The sequence below is a fragment of the Scyliorhinus torazame genome, chromosome 7 (genome assembly GCF_047496885.1).
Source record: "Scyliorhinus torazame isolate Kashiwa2021f chromosome 7, sScyTor2.1, whole genome shotgun sequence".
Classification (NCBI taxonomy): domain Eukaryota; kingdom Metazoa; phylum Chordata; class Chondrichthyes; order Carcharhiniformes; family Scyliorhinidae; genus Scyliorhinus; species Scyliorhinus torazame.
In genome coordinates, this window is record NC_092713.1 from 98446188 (window position 1) to 98464686 (window position 18499).

The following is an 18499-nucleotide window of genomic DNA, read 5'->3' on the forward strand; positions in this document are numbered from 1 at the left end:
ATCATTCAAATATTCATGAAGCATTTTACTGCCTTTTAAAAAAAAATTTCATGTAAAGTTCATTCTCTGCAGGTAAATAGTCCTATTCAATTTTATGATCCCCAAATTGTTCTTTCACAGCTTAAGCTTTGAGGTAAGTATATTTGAAACGTTTCGCTTTCATTTCTCTGATAAACATTTATTAATGAACAATGGCACTTCCATTGCTATTCCATTGTTCTGTATGCACAGAAGACTGGGAAACAACCAATCATACATGCAGAAGGTGGATAGCATTGTGACAACACACAAATGTATCTCCAAGAGGCTAGAAAAGAGCAGCACAGGCCTCTAACCTCTCAGATTGTGAGAAAGACATCAGGGCATGGCACAGCTGTTACGATATCAGTGGAGATCAACAACTTTTTCAAAGAAATTTGAATTTCCAGTGACCTACTTAGGAGGTTCACACAAGATTTCAAGTTGTACAACTTTTGCTGCAACAAACAAACTAAAAGCAACAGACATTAAACACTGCGGGCCATTTTGGGCCTGCACTAGCAGTGTGCGGGATCAGTGGCGCGGGTGGAAAATCCTGCAAGAATCAGGACATGCTGGAGTGATCAGATGTTCTGATTTTCCCCACCCCTCGCCGTCGATGTCACAAGGTTCTTGCCCACCTCATTTTAATAGCTTTGCACCAATTTCCATGCTATGCACCCCCCCCCCCTCCGTGATTCCCCCCCTCACTAAATATTCATAATATTCTGTTTGCAAGGTAAGTTGGTGAGGTTCACAACAGGTTTAGCCAGATGAGAAGCAATTGAGGGGATCCCACTGGGGGCGCAGGAGGAAGTATAGTCCCATGAGGATAATGCCAACTGTTCTCGAGGCAGTGCCAGAGGCAGGCCCTAGTGCAAGCCCCATGGGAGAGGGTGGTGCGGAGGGTGGGGTGGGGGGGGCGGGGGAAGAGTTGCCAGCGGTACTTCTGTGGTGTTGGTGGTGGGGTGGAATGCTGGTGATGAATGTTGAGGGAGGGTCGGGGGGGGGTGCCAGTGAATGCCCCCTATACTGCCGTAATGGGGGTTAGGGCGATGTTAGGCTGCAGTGATGATTGGAGCACCCTTTCATAATAATCGCTTGTCACAAGCAGGCTCCAATGAAGTTACTGTGAGAAGCCCCTAGTCGCCACATTCCGGCGCCTGTTCGGGGAGGCCGGTACAGGAACTGAACCCGCGCTGCTGGCATTGTTTTGCATTGCAAGGCAGCTATTTAGCCCACCGTGCTAAACCAGCACCAATAATGATGGTGTCCCGATCTCTGTGGAGCCAGTTGCAGGCTCTATGACACCTCACCCCACCAGAGTGGTGGCATAAACCATGCCCATTCAATTCATTTGCTCGAAGAGGCTCAATATCTGAAGTGAAAACTGGTCTGTGCAACTGGAGAGTTACACGCCAGTTTTCAGTCCGAGCCTGGCACTTGTCCAAATTCTGATAAGATTCTGCCCACTGTTTTTGGAGCACCTTGTACTTTAAACCATACAACAGGACAGAACTCCCCCTTTCACTCTTAACACAATCAAAAATCCTACTCCAGGGTTAGACTTTAAACTGCCCTTCAAGTAGACAATTAATTCTCCGGAAACCAGCTCAAAGTGATTTTTGGCTCCCAAGGGTTTATTTCCATTCTTTTCCTTTTCCAGCACGGTAACATATTGCCTCAAATATCTTTCATGGTGATTGGTTTTCCTAGATATTCTCCCTCTAGCTCAAGCTAGTGTCATGTGAGAGTACATAGAACATATAGAACATAGAAAATACAGCACAGAACAGGCCCTTCAGCCCACGATGTTGTGCCGAACCTTTGTCCTAGATTAATCATAGATTATCATTGAATTTACAGTGCAGAAGGAGGCCATTCGGCCCTTTGAGTCTGCACCGGCTCTTGGAAAGAGCACCCTACCCAAACTCAACACCTCCACCCAACACCAAGGGCAATTTGGACATTAAGGGCAATTTATCATTGGCCAATTCACCTAACCCGCACATCTTCCTTTAAGAAATGGATGTTTAAGCAATGTACCTTTAAGAAATGGAGCTGATCATATTACTGAAGTGATGTCAGAGGGTGGGGGGAGCTGAGCTCACTTCTGCTTTTTGAGTTTCAGTTTGAGAATGCAGCTGGGAGTGTCTGGGTCTTTTGCTGTGAGCTGCATGAAGAAACACAGCTGGTCTGTTGACTTCTGCAATCCAAAGATATAAATATATTGAATGTAACCTAATGCGCTCCTATTTTTGAAGGTTTGGTCTTTTGGATGTTTAAAGGAACAGTCTGAAGGATTATTTAGTGTTGTAGTCTTTTGGGGTTATCTTTGAAGTAATGGGTGTTAAGATATTCACGGTTTGTTTTAAAAGGGTTAACTAGAGTTCATAGAATAAATATTGTTTTGTTTTTAAAAACACGTCCATTTCTGCTGTATCACACCTGGAGAGTACGCCGTGTGCTTCCCACACCACAATCTATTAAAGGTTGTGGGTCGGTTGAACTCCATTAAACACTTTGGGGTTCTGTAAACCCGGACCCATAACAATTGGGGGCTTGTCCGGGATAAAAGTCTATCTAATGGATTGAATTTGATTTGTGAACATAAAGACAGTGAGGGGTGAGCATATTGTGGTTGCTTTTCAGGTGTGGTATTTTAGTTTAAGTGGGGAGCGTGCTGTGGCCAATGGCTCTTTCAGAGGCTCAGGAGTTTTTGGGGGTGGTCACGGTAACACGCAATACCTTACGGGCAGAGACTAAAAGCAGACTGTTAGATTTGGCAAAAACATTGCAGTTAACATTGCCTGGCAAAATGCGAAGGGAAACATACAGTTGGATGAGATTGATGAGGATAGTGAGACAGAGCGTCATAGTCGAAGACATGGTGGGGATCTATTTACATATGTCCAAGCATTGCCAAGGTTTGATGAGAAGGAGGTAGAAGCCTTTTTTATTTCATTTGAGAAGGTAGCTAAACAAATGAAATGACCACAGGACATGTGGGTATTACTGATTCAAACAAAGCTGGTAGATAGAGCTAATGAAGTGTTTGCATCACTACCGGACGAGGTATCTGGAATGTATGAGGAGGTGAAAAAATCCATCTTAGGTGCATATGAGCTAGAGCCTGAAGCTGACAGGCAAAGGTTTTGAAATTTAAGAAAAGAATTTGGTCAAACATACATGGAGTTTGAAAGGCTCAGAGTAATTTTGATAGGTGGATAAGGGCTTTGAAAATGGACCAAACGTATGAAGCTCTCAGAGAAATTATACTTTTGGAGGACTTTAAAAATTCAATTCTTGATGTAATGAGAACTCATGTGGAAGAGCAGAGGGTTAAAACTGCGAGATTAGCAGCAGAAATAAGGGTCGGTTTAGCTCAGTGGACTCAACAGCTGGTTTGTAATGCAGAACAAGGTCAGCAGAGCAAGTTCAATTCCCGTACCGACTTACCCGAACAGGCGCCGGAATGTGGCTTTTCACAGTAACTTCATACTTGTGACAAAACAAAGATTATTATTATTATTATTAGAAATGGCAGATGATTATGAATTAGATTGTAAATCAAGGCTTGGTTTCCGACATCAGTTTCAGCCATTGAGGGATAGAAACTGCGGACATGAGAAATACTGAAGAGGTAAAGGTAAAGGTGATCTGATGGGAGATAATAAAGAGAGCATACATCAGGTTAAAAAAGTAATGCAGGAGGGTGGAAGAGAAATGAAAAGTTTCAAATGTTATCACTGTAATAAACTAGGCCATGTAAAGTCAGTGTTGGTGGTTGAAGAAAAGCACTGGGAAGGCTGATGTGGTAAAACAGGATATGACAGTGGGGTTTGTTAGAGTGGTAAAGGAAAGCCCAAGGGGAGCGAAGGAGGTGCAAACGATTGTACAGCCTGTTCAAGACGTAATTGATAAGATGCTAGATGTCTTTAAAGAACTTACTTAGAACATAGAACATTACAGCGCAGTACAGGCCCTTCGGCCCTCGATGTTGCGCCGACCTGTGAAACCACTCTAACGCCAATCTACACTATTCCCTTATCGTCCATATGTCTATCCAATGACCATTTGAATGCCCTTAGTGTTGGTGAGTCCACTACTGTTGCAGGCAGGGCATTCCACGCCCTTACTACTTTCTGAGTAAAGAACCTACCTCTGACATCTGTCCTATATCTATCTCCCCTCAATTTAAAGCTATGTCCCCTCATGCTAGACAGCACAATCCAAGGAAAAAGACTCTCACTGTCCACCCTATCAAATCCTCTGATCATCTTGTATGCCTCAATTAAGTCACCTCTTAACCTTCTTCTCTCTAACGAAAACAGCCTCAAGTCCCTCAGCCTTTCCTCATAAGATCTTCCTTCCATACCAGGCAACATTCTGGTAAATCTCCTCTGCACCCTTTCCAATGCTTCCACATCCTTCCTATAATGCGGCGACCAGAATTGCACGCAATACTCCAAATGAGGCCGCCCCAGAGTTTTGTACAGCTGCAACATGATCTCATGGCTCCGAAACTCAATCCCGCTACCAATAAAAGCTAACACACCATTCAGGGATCTATACACATGGACACCGAGATCTCTCTGCTCACCCACACTGCCAAGAATCTTACCATTAGCTCAGTACTCTGTCTTCCTGTTATTCCTTCCAAAATGAATCACCATACACTTTTCTGCATTAAACTCCATTTGCCACCTCTCAGCCCAGCGCTGCAGCTTATCCATGTCCCTCTGTAACTTGTAACATCCTTCCGCACTGTCCACAACTCCACCGACTTTAGTGTCATCTGCAATTTTACTCACCCATTCTTCTACGCCCTCCTCCAGGTCATTTATAAAAATGACAAACAGCAGTGGCTCCAAAACAGACCCTTGTGGTACACCACTGGTAACTGGACTCCAGTCTGAACACTTCCCACCAACCACCACCCTTTGTCTTCTTCCAGCTCGCCAATTTCTGATCCAAACTGCTAAATCTCCCTGAATCCCATGCTTCTGTATTTTCTGCAGTAGCCTACTGTGGGGAACCTTATCAAACGCTTTACTGAAATCCATATACACCACATCAACTGCTTTACCCTCATCCACCTGTTTGGTCACCTTCTCAAAGAACTCAATAAGGTTTGTGAGGCACGACCTACCCTTCACAAAACCGTGTTGACTATCTCTAATCAAATTATTTTTTCCAGATGATTATACACCCTATCTCTTCTAAACCTTTCCAAGATTTTGCCCACAACAGAAGTAAGGCTCACTGGTCTATAGTTAACGGTGTTGTCTCTACTTGTGTGGGTAAAGTTTACTCATGTGTCGCAGGAGGAGCAGGTAAAGAAGTCACAATTTTAAGAGATACAGGAGCTAGTCATCTTTAATGGTAAGAGATGAGGAATTATGTAGTTTGGGAAGAATTTGCCAGAAAAGGTAGTAATATGTGGAATTCGGGGTGAGAGGAGTAGCGTTCCATTCTATAAGGTAAGGTTGGAAAGTCCAGTGAAGAGTGGTGAAGTGGTAGTAGGAGTAATAGAGAAACTATCTTGTCCAGGAATACAGTTTATCTTGGATAATGATATAGTTGGATTGCAGGTGGGAGTGATGCCTACTGTGGTTGATAAGCCAGTGAAAAATCAGACAACTGAAGTGTTGAAGGACGAATATCCTGGGATTTTTCCAGATTTTGTAGTAACAAGGTCACAAAGACACAGGTTAAGACAAGAGGAGAAATCAAAGAGTGAAGATGAAGTTGAAGTGCAATTATCAGAAACGATTTTTGATCAGATGGTTGAAAAAGAACAAGAACAGGTGGAGGATGAGGTGGATATTTTTAGTTCAGGAAAACTGGCAGAGTTACAACAGAAAGATGTAGAAATAAAACGGATATATCAGAAAGCATATATGGAAAAGGAATCTGAGAGTATACCAGTGTTATTACCGTAAAAGTGATGTCTTGATGAGAAAATGGAGACCTGTACATATGCAGGCAAATGAAACGTGGGCAGAAGTTCATCAAGTAGTATTGCCGGTCGGGTATAGAAAGGAGGTGTTGCGAGTGGCACATGAGGTACCAGTGGGAGGTCATTTGGGATTAAGGAAAACCCAAGCTAAAATCCAGAAACATTTTTATTGGCCTGGACTACATAAAGATGTAGTTAAATTTTGTCAATCATGTCACACATGTCAAGTGATAGGGAACCCTCGAGCAGTGATAAAATCAGCGCCCTTAATCCCCATTCCAGCATTTGAGGAACCTTTTACAAAGGTCCGAAATGATTGTGTGGGACCGCTTCCTAAAACAAAGTGGGAATCAATATCTTTTGACTGTAATGGATGTGTCTACTAGGTTTCAAGAGGCCATAATATTACAGCTAAAAAGATTGTGGTGGAGTTACTTAAATTCTTTACTAGATATGGACTACCCACAGAAATTCAATCTGATCAAGGATCAAATTTTACCGCCAGGTTATTCAAAGAAGTTATGGATAGCTTAGGAATAAAAGAATTTAAATCAACAGCGTATCATCCAGAATCGCAGGGAGCGTTAGAAAGGTGGCATCAGACATTAAAGACAATGTTGAGGGCTTATTATCACGATTATCCAGAGGATTGGGATAAAGGAATTCCATTTGTTCTGTTTGCAATTAGGGATGCACCTAATGAGTCAACCAAATTTAGTCCTTTTGATCTAATTTTTGGTCATGAGGTAAGAGGACCACTTAAATTGATTAAAGAGTAATTGGTGGGTGAGAAATCGGAAATTACACTATTGGATTACGTGTCAAATTTTAGGCAACGATTAAATAGAGCAGGTGAATTGGGTAGACAACATTTGAAAGTTGCACAAAATGTGATGAAACGGGTAGCGGACAAGAAATCCAAAGTTCGTAGTTTCGCCAGTGGAGATAAAATTTTAGTGTTGTTACCAGTGGTAGGTGAGCCTTTAAAAGCTAGGTTTTGTGGACCGTATCAGATTGAAAGGAAATTAAGTGAGATGAATTATGTGGTAAAAACACCAGATAGAAGGAAGACTCACCGAGTGTGTCACGTGAATATGCTTAAAAGGTACTTTGAAAGGGAAGGAGAGAAAAAGGAGGTTTTAATGATTCTAACTCAAAGTGACAAACCAAATCCAGATGACTGTGAATTTGACATACCTCAAATTAAATTGGAAAATGAGGATGTTCTTAAAAATTGGGATAAATTGTTGAGTTATCTTCCAGAGGAAAAACGAACTGACCTGAAAGAGTTAATGATATCACATGGACAAGTTTGTAGAGATCAATTGGGAAGTACTAAAATGGCTATACATGATGTAGATGTGGGAAATGCTGTTCCTATCAAACAACATCTATATAGACTTAATCCTTTAAAATTGGCACAGGTTAACGAAGAGATTGAGAGCATGTTTAAAAATGGCATAATTGAAGTGGGTTGCAGCCAATGGAGCTCACCCATAGTGATGGTGCCTAAACCAGACGGTACCCAACGGCTGTGTGTGGACTATAGAAAGGTGAATGCAGTTACAAGAATGGACTCTTATCCTATCCCACGTTTGGAGGATTGCATTGAGAAAGTGGGACAATCCGCTTTTATTTCCAAATTGGATTTACTTAAAAGGTTACTGGCCGGTGCCTTTATCCGAAAGGGCGAAGGAGATTTCAGCTTGTGTCTCCAGATGGTATACACCAATTCACAGTTATGCCATTTGGCATGAAAAACGCCCAACCACATTTCAACGGTTAACTAATACAGTTGTTTCAGGATTACCCAATTGTGCGGTATATATCGATCTGGTAGTTTTCAGCCAGACCTGGAAAGAACATTTAAACATCTTATGGAGTTATTCGATCAACTTCAGGAGGCGGGTTTGGTGCTAAACCTAGCCAAAAGTGAATTTGGAAAAGCCCAAGTCACTTTGCTTGGTCATACAATCGGACAGGGTTGATTGGTCTCACGGGATGTGAAAACAAAAGTTATTGGGGAGTTTCCGATACCCTCGACACGATGGGAAATAATTTGATTCCTTGGCACGAGTGGATTTGATCGAACATTTGTGCAAGAGGTTTGTCGCATGATTGCTCCACTGATGGACTTGCTGAAGAAACCTAAAAAAATTTCAATGGACAGCAGAGTTTCAACATGCATTTGACTGCCTGAAAGCAGTGGTAACCGAATCTCCTGTATTGGAGAATTGCAAGGGACTCTGTGATCAGATTGAACTGAAGTATCTGACTTTAAAGAGAAATGCTGAGGAGTAGAGGAATGGATGGATCGTGCAGAGACTTTCTCGTTCAAAGAGACTGTCAATCAAGAAGGATTTTGGTTGGAGAAAGAAGAACGGGGAAAAAAATGGACTATATTATTATACCTGTTTGCCGGTGTGTTTTTTGAACCGGTAAAGTGTTTTTACTGTGTGCATTTCTTAATTGATGGTGCAAAGGTGAAAAATGAAACCATTTTGAAGTTGATGGGGTTTTTTTTCTTGGGGGGGGGGGGGGTCGTCATGTAAGAGTACCTTTAAGAAATGGATGTTTGAGCAATGTACCTTTAAGAAATGCAGCTGATCATATTACCGAAGTGATGTCAGAGGGTGGGGGGAGCTGAGCTCACTTCTGCTTTTTGAGTTTCAGTTTGAGAATGCAGCTGGGAGTGTCTGGGTTTTATGCTGTGAGCTGCATGAAGAAACACAGAGCTGGTCTGTTGATTTCTGCAATCCAAAGACTATAAATATATTGAATGTAACCTAATGTACTCCTATTTTTGAAGGTTTGAAGTCTTTTGGATGTTTAAAAGGAACAGTTTGAAGGATTATTTAGTGTTGTAGTCTTTTGGGGTTATCTTTGAAGTAATGGGTGTCACTGTTTGTTTTAAAAGGGTTAACTAGAGTTCATAGAATAAACATTGTTTTATTTTAAAAACCCTTTGTCCATTTCTGCTGTATCACACCTGGAGAGTACGCCGTGTGCTTCCCACACTACAATCTATTAAAAGTTTTGGGTCGGTTGAACTCCATTAAACACTTTGGGGTGCTGTAAACCCGGACCCATAACACTAGGCAATCTTATAGCCTCATTTTCCTAGATATTCTCCCTCTAGCTCAAGCTAGGCAATCTTATAGCCTCATTTTAAATCTTCATGAATTTGATCTTTGCAATCAGAGCACAAGCTCCCACCATAAGCATTTTGCCACTTCTTATCTCTCTCTCTCTTGGATCCTATCAGACTGACCTGTCAGTGAAATTCAAGGCAATCTTTTAAGGAAAACCTTGTAATCCAATTTTACAATGGTTTCCTCTGCATCCTTCCCCCTCTCAAAAGTCTATCTCTTCGTAGCAACTCGAATCACATCAGCCTTGTATCTAGGTAGCATGCTGATTAGCTACCGTTTTGCCTACCAACTTCATTCTACCTTGAAATTAAATAAACCAGCTCAGTGGCACAGTGGTTAGCACTGATGACCCAATGTCACCAAGGACCTAGGTTCGATACGGTCCCAGGTCACTGCCCGTGGAGTTTGCACATTATTCCTCAGTCTGTGTGGGTCGCACCTCCACAATCCAAAGATGTGCAGGATAGGTGGGTTGGCCATGCTAAATTGCCCCTTAATTGGAAACAATTTTTAAAAATAAATTAAATAAACCATTGACATATCACTGTTTTTTAATATAAACATTAACATCTTCCCAAGACTTTGATGACCAACAATTTATCCACTGTCAACGCAGATGCTTTTGCCATTGTCCACATGTTGTGAACACCTTGCACCTTCTTTGAGAGAAACAAGCTGGGGTGACCGTTAATCTTTAAGAATTAAATCACCCAGGCTTGCTGTCAACAGAATTCAGAACAGGTCATAGGATCCCCTTTATTCTTCTATTTTACCCTAAATTAATACAGTCACAAAACACAAGAATCATCGAAAACCTTATATCTGTCACAGTGCTCAAAAAGTTACTTGAGTAGGAGCAGAAGACATTGTCCAAGTTCCAAGAGATGGGATGGTTAGCAAGGAAAGATTATTGGAGATACTGATGAACACATCCATTTGGGGTTGCACTTTTGACTTACGTTTTGAATTTCTAGAAAGAAATTGTGTCCTTGAATGTTAACCCCACACAACAGTGTTTTTCAAACTTTTTTGCCCAGGACCAACTTTTACCAACCAGCCATCCTTCAGGACGCACGACGGCCGACCTCCACGACCCACCATTTTCACTTACCTTTAATGTGACAGGTGAGCCCTGCTTGGTTCTCCCAATCACACTTAGTTTGTTATTCAATGTTACATTTCTGATAATGACTTCAGCTGATGATTTAAGATCTCACTACATCCATTGTAAAGAATAAAGAGGTTTGTCCTCAAATTCACCACGTCTTTGAAGTTTTGAGGATTTTAACCTTTCATTTGCCAGTGCTTCCCTGCATATTATCGCACATGAACTTTGAATCCTAATTTGCAGTGGCACAGTTAACAACCCATACCTCAAGTAATCATCTTTATGCCGCTTTCTTCCTGTTTTCAGCTTCTTCTTCATGGGTTGATCACTAAAGGCCCTGGAGTTCAAACCGGCACTGCTGGCAGCTGCAAAATGGAGGAATTTCTCTCGCGCCCAGGACACGTGATGTCGGCGTACAGAACAGTGACCTGCTCTCTGCCACTGCTTCCGGTGAGCGGACTCCATCATTTTCTGAAATAAAACTGGCCCTGGACATGGCGCTGATGTCAGGAGGAGGCGATCCACCCCGCTGGGCTCTTGGCCTGCTCCCTGCTTGATCCAGCACGCATGCGCGGGATGGCCGGCAATCTCAAATGTCCATCATGACCGGCAGTTTTAAAAGCTGATTGTGGTCATTCGGCGCTCGTCCCGCAATCAGGAACGCTGTGACCAATCGTGCCTCGACCCTCCGGAAACCTGCCCGTGACCCACCCACAGGTCACGACCTGAATTTGAAAACCACTAGCTTACAAAATATTTCTCGACAGAAATGCCACCTATCATGGAATGGATGAGGCTGGAGGAGTCCTCCTGCAAGGGACGACCCTCTGGGCCCTCATCATGGCAACGCTCCCATCCCTCCCAAACAAATTGCACATCCTGCCCAGTGGTGGTAGCCACACAAGACATGGAACCAAATGAGGCAGCATTTCGGTTTAACCAAGATGTCGCCCATGGCCCCATCTGCGGAAACCACAATTCCCACCAGCTAAGCTCGACGCCACCTTTAAAAAAAAAATGGAGACAGGACAGGGGGGGGACACCAGCAGTCAGGGAAATTTACGTAGGGAACAGACTCGTGACCCTGGGCGAACTGATGGAGGATCTGGATCTACTGACGGGCACTTCCAAATTAAACACTTTCTCCGCAAGTAAACGGCAAGATATCCCAGGGTCCCGATAGGCACACTATTAGAGGGACCAATAAACACAAACAGTAAAGAAGAGGGGAGGGAGCGGGGAAAGAGAACTGTGGGAACATATATGGACAGTTGCTGGATAGGGGTAAGACTACCATTGGATGAAGCCAGAGAAAAATGGGAGGAGGAATCGGGGACGGAAGTGGGTTGGGGTCTGTGGAGCACTGAGTAGGGCCAACACCACCTCCTCCTGTGCTAGGCCAAGGCTCATGCAGTTTAAAGTGGTGCACTGAGCTCACCTAACTAGAACCCGAACGAGCAGGTTCTTCCCGGAGGTGAAGATAAATGTGAACGGTGCCAGGGAGACCCGGACAACCACACTGGATTGCTGTTTTGACAATTCACTCCATTGCATTTATATATTGAGAGTAGAGAAATTCCTGGATTGCTGTTTGACAATTCACTGTTTTGTGCAGATTTGTTTGTTCAGAGCTTAAGAAGTAGTCACGTTGGAGTATAATTTCAGTCCGTTTCTGAAGAAAAGAGGTTCATGTGGTGGCATGTGATATACTCCAGTAGCTGGTTCCTTATTATGATTCGGAGGTCACACTATTGTTAACCTGGGTATTGAGCAGAATAATTATGTACTCTGGATGGCAGAGGTCACAAAGTTCACTTACAGGAGAACATAAAAATTCATAAATTGGATTGGATTTGTTTATTGTCACATGTACCGAGGTACAGTGAAAAGTATTTTTCTGCGAGCAGCTCAACAGATCATTAAGTACATGGGAAGAAAAGAAAACACATAATAGGGCAACACAAGGTACACAATGTAACTACATAAGCACCAGCATCGGATGAAGCATACAGGGTGTAGTGTTAATGAGGTCAGTCCATAAGAGGGTTGTTTAGGAGTCTGGTAACAGCGGGGAAGAAGCTGTTTTTGAGTCTGTTCGTGCGTGTTCTCAGACTTCTGTATCTGCTGCCCGATGGAAGAAGTTGGAAGAGTGAGTAAGCCGGGTGGGAGGGGTCTTTGATTATGCTGCCCGCTTTCCCCAGGCAGCGGGAGGTGTAAATGGAGTCAATGGGTGGGAGGCAGGTACGTGTGATGGACTGGGCGGTGTTCACGACTCTGAAGTTTCTTGCGGTCCTGGGCCGAGCAGTTGCCATGTCTGGCTGTAATGCAGCCAGATAGGATGCTTTCTATGGTGCATCTGTAAAAGTTGGTAAGAGTTAATGTGGACATGCCGAATTTCCTTAGTTTCCTGAGGAAGTATAGGCGCTGTTGTGCTTTCTCGGTGGTAGCGTCGACGTGGGTGGACCAGGACAGATTTTTGGAGATGTGCACCCCTAGCAATTTGAAACTGTTTGAAATAGTACGGGTATTAGAAAATGGAATGGATACATTTTCAAGCACTTTCCTGAAAGAACTGGTTTGTGTTGTAAATTTAACTTTGACAAATATATAATGAGTGGAGAAGAATACAAGAGACTGCTTACATTCCCACTGTAGTTTATTCCCCAGCAGCTTACCTGGCTACAGACTGTATCACCTTTGAGGAGGTGTCTTTCAGGTTATCTTTCAAGTTGCTGAAAAGTCGCCCAGCTCCACCTTTTACCATATCCAGCAGCCCTCCCCCAAAGGTGGGTTCCATGTCTGGAGAGGAGGTACCTAATAAAAGAAGCAAATGGATCATTACAGTCGTACTGAAACTTCAAAGTCCAAGTTTTTTTTTAATTAGAGAGTGCTAAAATTTGGAATTGGTTGGTTGAAGCAGAATCCAAAAATTGCTTAAAAAGATAATTGAATGGTTGCTTGACAAAGTGAACAAGCAGGAGAATGGCATTTGTCTAGGTGTCTAGTGTGTAGAAAAACACCTGCCTGTTGTAATGTTATTGATGAATGACAAGTAAAGTAAATCAAAAGAAAAATGCACCAAGTGTAGATATTGAAGAAGCAAAATAAAATGAAAGAAAAACTAATTTTATTCACTATTGAGGGAATCCCAACTATCGGGAATAACACCCTCAAAAGAGTGGGATCTTGGGGTCCCACCACATGGCATGCCCCTACCGTGAGTTTCACAGTGGCGAGGGGTGCGTTCAACAGGAAACCTCATTGACAACGATAGGACAAGATCCCACCACCAGACACTGGCACTGCAGAACACACTGCAGAGGGGGAGGAAAATCCCACCTTTAGTTTCCATAATTAATTTTAAAACACCTCCAAGCTTATCAAGACAATCAACAATAGCAGGGTTCTTCATGAAAAACAATTGGGATGAATTTGAAGGTGATGAAACAGAGAATTTTCTGTCAAGATGTATACGCCCTTCAGCTGCAGCTGGAGACTGCATTTCAAAGGCAGAAAACATTACTGTATTTATGCAGCTATCTGACATAAGCTCGGAGTTATGGGTTTCTGTTGTAAACTTCAGAGCATTCACATAGTTCATTAAATACTGCATGCATTTAAGGCTGATAAAAATATGAGGCGGTACTGTGTGGTGCAATGGATTATAGACATGTCCTTCACTCTCCAACGAGTATTCCAAAACATTCCAGTCGAACAGGATAAAGGATTTTCCCTGAGGGCTGGAAGGGTTCCATGTGAAATAAGTTTGTGGCAACTGAAACTAGATTGTGGCGGGATATCATACATAACTGCTTGTAATAAAGAGTACTAAATTTCATAGAAAGATAAAGGAATAAAAACAAGGAATCTGATTCCCGAGATCTGCAGTTATTCATCCAATAATCAATTTGACTTTTCTGCTTGTGTAAATCAATGTTCCTGCTTAAGTAGTTAAATTTCATGGAAAATAAATGAAACATTGAGCAAAATAAATTCAACGTTCCACTTCCATGCAAGTGCTACACCCTTTTTTTCTAAATTTAAAGTGCCCAATTCTATTTTTTCCCAATGAAGGGGAAATTAATTAGGGTCAATGCACCTACACTGCACATCTTTGGGTTGTGGGGTGAGATTCGCGCAGACACAGGGAGAATGTGCAAACTCCTCAAAGACAGTGCCCAGGGGCCGGGATCAAACCTGGATCCTCAGTGGCGTGAGGCAGCAGTGCTAACCACTGTCACCGTGTCATCACCGTGTCGCCCCACAAGTGCTACACCTTGACAAGTTATCAAACATTTTAGTTGGCATGACAATGCAATCATTCAGACATGCACAAGAATCATCATACCTCAGCTAAAGAAAGTTCACATCGCCATAAAAAGTTTGGAGTTATGGGTTTCAGTTGTAAACTTCAAAGCATTCACATAGTTCAGCGTGCATTTAAAGCTGATAAAAATCTGAGGGGTACTGGGTGGTTCAATGGATTACATTCAGGTCCTTCACCTCTCCCAGACAATACATGTTTATTTGGTGGACATGATAGACACTTACTCAAATGACATGGCAACAAGCTTTCCATACTATTAAGTACTGGTGCCATATTTAATACAAGCACTTTATAGAATCAGAGAAACTTCCAGAACAGAAGGAAGGAAACTATTTAGCCCATCATGCCCGTACTGGCTCTTTGAAAAAACAGTCACCCTTAATCTTACAACCTTGCTATTTTTGTGCATTTCTTCATCCTCAACCTGCCCAATTCATTATTTCAATTATTTATGGTTCAGTTTGTACCACCTTCTCAGGAATAGTATTTCAGACCAACTCAGTGAACAGATCTAGTGGGGAGTGGAGAATTTAAAGCATTATTTTAAATCTATGGCTGCTGTTGACTCACTTGTCAGAGGGAGAAGTTTTTATTTATTCTATCAAAAACTCTCAAATTCGAAAACTTACATGAGGCTCCCTCTTAACTTTCTCTGTTCGAAAGAGAATAGTGGTAACCTTTACACCTCTCCTCATAACTAAAGCACTTCATTCCCTGGTAGCATCCTGGTAAACCTACTCTGTACCCCTTTCCAAGGCCATCACATCACATCTTATTAGTCAGTCCACAACACTTGAGCTAAGGTTAGATCACAAAGTCCCAGCATGATCTTTTTGTTTTTATATTCTATCCCACTAATTAGAAATGATGTAGGGATGCCGGCGTTGGACTGGGGTGGGCACAGTAAGAAGTCTTACTCACCTGATGAAGGAGATCCGAAAGTTAGTGATTCAAAATAAACCTGTTGGACTTTAACATGGTGTTGTAAGACTTCTTACTATTAATAAAACCCAGTAACCCATATGCTTTTTAACCACCTTATCAACTTGTCCTGTCATCTTTAAAAAATTGTGCAGATTAGCACCAAGGTCACCTACACTTCTCAAAATCATGCCACTTTGGGAGGACTAATATGGAAAAATAGAACAAAATGTATCACCTCATGTTTCTCCACATTGAACACCATTTCCCATGGTTCTGCCCATTTCACCATCTTGTCCATTTCATTTTGAAGTTTACAACCATGTGTATCACTACCTGCTACGCTGTCACATTTCTAATCTTCTTGTAACGAAATGAGTGAAGGTCGGGATCTCCAAGTTCCGACAGGCCTCGATAGTTTCTCTGCCTGCATAGACCAGGAGTGGGCACAGCATAACCAATCCGGCAGCTAAAGGGATTGTGCACCTGTACGAAGGAAAGAAAAGGTATGGCACAAAACTGGATCATGTGACTCGGGAGCAGAACACCATTAACAATTGAAGCTCCCATCCAGGGATGCTTGGGTTGGGTGGGGTGAGAGGGTCGGTGCAGACTTGGTGGGCTGAATGGCCTCCTAAACTGTAAGGATTCAATGGAACAATCGGCTACTTTTGCTTGAGGAGACTTCACTGAACAGAAAATTCTGAAGAGTCACATTCGTGATATTCATGAATCATTGAAATCAAGACAAGTCAGTCAATACAAAGAGACACTATGAATTTGGCAGTCAAAAACGCAGGAAGTTGAAGGCGAGGCAACAGGACAAGGCTAGGCAAAAATACAATTTGGCTCTTTACTTTAAAAGGTTCAAAGTATTGAGCAGTGCCCAAACTGCAACAACATCCACCAAATGTTATAATGTCTTGTCTGAGACAATACCTCACCTGAAAAACTTGAACAAAGAGGACAAGTGGACTCTGAAATGGGAATGGAACTGTTCAAGCTCATTCTTCTGCTGCTGAAGTGAGGGAAGAAACATACCCTGAAGACATAGCCTTATGGCCAAAATCTGTTGCTCATGGTGTGATTTAATAAATAGACTAGAGAACATGGGTAATGTGGGAAATTTGAGAAAAGAGTTTGAGGTTCACGACTTAAAGCAGTTTCGAAGTCTTCATGAGCCCCATTTTCTGAAGGTGACGAGAAATGACATGATGGAAAGGAGAAATCGTTAGATTTCTTTCAGAAACGGTCTATGGTTAGGTTTACAAGTAAAGGAAAACAATCATTTGTTGACGAATACTCTAATTGGAGAAATCTGGAAGAGATATTGCTGATCATGAAACTTCCAAGAGTCATATTAGACTATATATGTGTTTCAAAGATGTAAATTATTTGGAAGAATCGATTGTGTTATCGGTTCAGTTTGAAAAGTAGTGCTCCTATTGGAGGAAGGAGCTGAGGTGTGTTGTTGCCGTAGTTAAACTGCTATCTTTTTTGGGACTACATCAAAGAGGATATGATGAGTCATCAGTGTCAAGACGAAGTGGAAATTTTTTCGACGGCTTTGAATTTGATGAGCTTTTCAAAGAGCATTTGAAAAGTATAAATATTGTGGCTCAGGGAATACCAACTTTTGAAAGACACAGAAACTATGATGATTTCACTATAATGGCAGAGCGGCTCAGAAACAAATTCACTAATGATGAAGTCAAAGATGCCAAATATTATCCCATAACATTTGATACAACACCATATGTGAGTGGACCAATTAACATTAACTTTAAGATATGCAACCAATTATTGTGATGTTTTTGAGTGATTTCTCGGTTTTGTCCAGAAATTCTTTTTTTTTTTTTAAATTTAGGGTACCCAATTCATTTTTTTTTTCCAATTAAGGGGCAATTTAGCGAGTCCAATCCACCCAGCCTGCACATTTTTGGGTTGTGGGGGCGAAACCCACGCAAACACGGGGAGAATGTGCAAACTCCACACGGATCGAACCTGGGACCTCGGCGCCATGAGGCATCAGGGCTAACCCACTTGCCACCGTGCTTCCTTTTGTCCAGAAATTCTGAGTGCCTAGAGGCAACAGTTTTGGATATCATTTCAAATTTAGAACATAGAACATACACTGCAGAAGGGGGCCATTCGGCCCATCAAGTCCGCACCGACCCACTTAAGCCCTCACTTCCACCCTATCCCTGGAACCCAATAACCCCTCCTAACCTTTTTGGTCACCAAGGGCAATTTAGCATGGCCAAGCCACCCAACCTGCATGTCTTTGGACTGTGGGAGGAAACCAGAGCACCCGGAGGAAACCCACGCAGACACGGGGAGAACGTGCAGACTCCGCACAGACAGTGACCCAGCGGGGAATCGAACCTGGGACCCTGGTACTGTGAAGGTTTGGACATCAAAAATAGTCGCAGGCTGAACTTCGATATTGCCGCAAATATAAGAGGAAAATATTCAGGTCTACATGCAAGACTGACCAATGCAAACCTCTGTGCCTTATTTATCCCATGTCCCAGTCACTCGTTGAATTTAATCTGCAATGCAGCAGTTGAATTGTGTGAGGGAGGCAGCTGTTCAAAGCTTGTTTACTTGTTTTTTGGTTTCCACGCATTGGCTGAATATATTGCAATCGCTTTTGGAGCAGGCACATTTGACGGTCAAAAGAATTTGTGACACCAGATGGTCCACTAGTGCAGAAGCTGTTCTGGCTTTGAGACGGAGGTTTGCCAATATAAAGGAATGCTCATCAGACATAGCCACATCAAAATCCGAGAAACCGTCTGAGAGAGCTAAAGCAAAATCCTTAGCAGAATTAAGGTCTATACCTTTTTGTGAAACCATTTACTTCAAGAATTTATGCTGTCAGCAAATCGCTGCAAAATGTTGATATATCTTTACTGAATGCTTCATAATTGTTAGCCTCAAGTTAGAAGTAGTTATAGAAGTTCAAAATAACTATACCTCAGTCGAAGCAGAGGCACCAGCACTAACAA

General features: G+C 42.4%; 1 protein-coding gene across 4 annotated transcripts in view; it reads right to left on the reverse strand.

The window, feature by feature from the left end:
• The window catches only part of dnajc6 (DnaJ (Hsp40) homolog, subfamily C, member 6), a 197243-nt gene that overhangs the window by 130871 nt on the left and 47873 nt on the right, over positions 1–18499 (reverse strand). For 2 of the 4 annotated variants that reach the window (XM_072511120.1, XM_072511119.1), the window contains one exon: positions 12916–13054. In XM_072511120.1, coding sequence (XP_072367221.1) covers positions 12916–13054 — 139 coding nt within the window. Of the gene's footprint in view, positions 1–12915; positions 13055–15726; positions 15748–15824; positions 15975–18499 lie in introns of those variants that run through there. The other 2 variants (XM_072511121.1, XM_072511123.1) reach the window with 2 other exon arrangements.